The sequence below is a fragment of the Mesoplodon mirus genome, assembly GCF_964341445.2.
Source record: "Mesoplodon mirus genome assembly, chromosome: 16".
Lineage (NCBI taxonomy): Eukaryota > Metazoa > Chordata > Mammalia > Artiodactyla > Ziphiidae > Mesoplodon > Mesoplodon mirus.
In genome coordinates, this window is record NC_138992.1 from 1,821,917 (window position 1) to 1,824,713 (window position 2,797).

Below are 2,797 nucleotides of genomic sequence, written 5' to 3' on the forward strand. Positions count from 1 at the left end.
CCCGCGGACTCACCAGGCTCAGAACCCCACCTGGCGCCGGGGAGCTCGTGGGCCCCGGCCGCTGGGGTGATGCTAACAGCGCCCCTTTTCCATCGCAAAGCAGGACCCCCTGTGCCATAGGTGAGGTGAGAGGGGCTCAGATCCAGGAGGGACAGCCCAGAGTTGCCACCCCGTAGTAATGCCTCCTGCTCTAGCCCACTGCCACGCAGCGTGTCGGCAAGTGTCAGCAAGGCGGGACACCACAACCTGGGGCTCAGGCCCAGGGCTTTTCCCTGGGACCTTGGTTGACTCACCCTCCACACCCAGCCAACTGGAAGGTTAGCCTTCAGCTGGGCCTTTCATTTGCAGACTAGGGATTTGAGACCCAAAGGAGAGAAGGGTTTTCCCAAGGTCACACAGTTGTCAAGAGGAAGAGCTGATTTTGGAGCCCAGTTTGTAGGATTCCAAGTCTTGGCTTTTCCCACTACCCTGGGGTAGCTCTCCTTTTATATACAGCTGCTCATCTTTATGGGATGTCTGCTTGGTGAATGGATGGATGGACAGACGGATGGGTGGATGGATGGATGGAGGGACTGAAGGATTGGAAGGGTGTATACACAAGTGGGTGGATGGATAGATGGATCAAGGATGGATAGTTGATGGATGGATGATGGATGGTTTGAGGATGGCTGGCTGAGAGATGAACGAATGGATGGATGGATGGATGGACGGACGTAAGGAAGAAGGATGAGAAGAGGGAAGGAGGTGGGCACATGGAGGGACGGGTGGATGCTTGATGAACAGACAGATGGGCAGATAGATGAGGGGATGGGTGAGTGGGTGGATATGTGTAGGTAGACAGATGGGCAGACAGGAGGGTGGTACATAATGGCCAGCTTGGGTGGGTGGGTGGGTGGATGGGCAGACAGATGGCAGCATGGTGGTGGCACCTTGGCTTTGGAGCTGCCAGGTTGAAGTTTTACCTCGACGGTGCTGGAGGGTGTCTTTCGCCCTCTGAGTCTTGGTGTCCCAGCGAGGGTGCTGCTGCCCACTGCAGAGGGGCCCCGCGAGACCTAACTAGCTGCGTGGGCAGAGGGCCTCGTGCAGGTGGCGCTCCCCGGCATTGCCCCGGTCCTGGCCGGCGAAGGCTCATGTTTCCTGTTTCCCTCTGCCAGCCGACGAGGACGAGGCCCCCGGCTGCCTGTGGCTACCCCTGCGGACGCTGGATGGGCCGAGCCTGCCTGAAGCCGACCCCCTGGACCCCCGAGGAGCCTTCCCTGCATCCCCCTCCTCACCCTCCCCGCCCGCCTCCCCAGCCTCGGCACCCCCCGCGGCCACATTCCCCGGGGCCTCCCGGCCCTCGCCGCCGCCCTCCTTGGCGGCACCCCAGCCCTCCGGGAAGTCCACAGGGGCTGAGGCCTCGGACTTGGAACGGCGGCTGCTGGACTGGCAGCGGCAGCAGGGCGCCCTGCTCAGCTCCTGGTCCCAGCAGCAGAGCACGCTGATGGCCCAGCAGAACCTGCTGCTGCAGCGGCTGGCCGAGCAGAGCCAGCGGCTGGCCGATGGCGTCGAGGCCCTCAACCGGACCCTGGAGAGGCTGGTGGAGGCCCTCCCGACCCGGGGCGCCTCGCCCGCAGTCCCAGATGGCTCCCCTGGGGGCGGAACAGCCTGCCGGCCAGCTGGAGGCTCCCAGGGCAGCCCCCAGGGCAGCCACACAGGCCAGGAGGTCTTCTCAGGGATGATCCTGAAGGTGGAGGAGGAGATCTAGGGTCTGGACCCTGTGGGCCACGTGCAGAGCAGGGACTCCGGTCCTGCCCCTCTGCGGGGCAGAGACGGGGCCTCGATGGAGCCAGAGAGGACGCAGGACTTGCGCCTGTGTTGCCCCTTCCGTCCTGCCATTGTCCGTGGGCCTCAGTGACGCGAACAGAGGGCCGGGCTGAGGTCTACTCAGGGGTGACGCTGGTGGGCGGACCGAGCCTCCTCCGCTCCCATCCTGTGCTCCGACCGTCGGGGCGAGTGCTGTGGAGTGCAGAACGGGGCGCCTCTCGGCGGGCAGTGGGTGAGCGGAGCTGCGGGAAGAAGCACGCGGGGCGCAGCACCCCCAAACCACTGCCTCAGGTGTGGGCCCTGGAGTGTAGCTCTGCTGGGCACCCAGAAAGCCCCCAGCGTGTGCCCTGGAGTGACTCCTGGAAGCCCCCCTGCTCTGCGGGCGGACGGACTGAGGGGGGCTGGGCCCCTGCATCCTCTTGATTCTGCCCCGAGGGAACCACGCCCCGTGGGCCTGCGGTTATTTCTCTCCATTTCATGTCTGTGGTGTGGGGTATACATATGTATGTGCACATATGTTCATTGGTACTGGTTGGGGTGGGATGCCGTTTTATACCTGTCGACTTTTCTTGGAAAAAGATATTTTTCTTACATAAGCATAAAATAACAACAAAAAAAGGCAGTGATGGTAACGAGGGTGATGCTGACAGGAAATGACGTGGAGCCCGTCTGCGCGTGCGCTCTACCTCTGCCCTTGCCTGGCAGGCAGCCCTGATCCCCCCCGGTGTCAGATCCGCCTCACCTGTGACTCCTGGCCCTGTGGGGTCCCTCGGGGCTGGCTCCAGCTCCTGGCCCCGCCAGGCAGGGCACACAGCACACAGTTCGGGTGGCTGTTGGGGTCCTCATGGCCCTGGGGCTGTGCCACCTCCAGCTTCCCCTTTGCCTCCTTCTCCAGACTCGTGGTGAAAGCCTTTTCCGGAAGCAAGAGGCTGCGGCCCTGGCGTGAACTGGACAGCGTGCTGGTCCCGGGGCTCCCAGGCAGCCTGGCAGT

General features: G+C 63.2%; 1 protein-coding gene across 1 annotated transcript in view; it reads left to right on the forward strand.

Annotated features, from left to right (window-relative positions):
* TSNARE1 (t-SNARE domain containing 1) overlaps positions 1-1,605 on the forward strand; it is a 78,324-nt gene extending 76,719 nt beyond the window's left edge. Inside the window, exon 13 of the mRNA XM_082601103.1 lies at positions 1,155-1,605. Within this exon, the coding sequence (XP_082457229.1) occupies positions 1,155-1,484 (330 nt within the window). The 3' untranslated portion in view covers positions 1,485-1,605. The remainder of the gene's footprint in view (positions 1-1,154) is intronic.
* Positions 1,606-2,797: the final 1,192 nt, after the last annotated feature.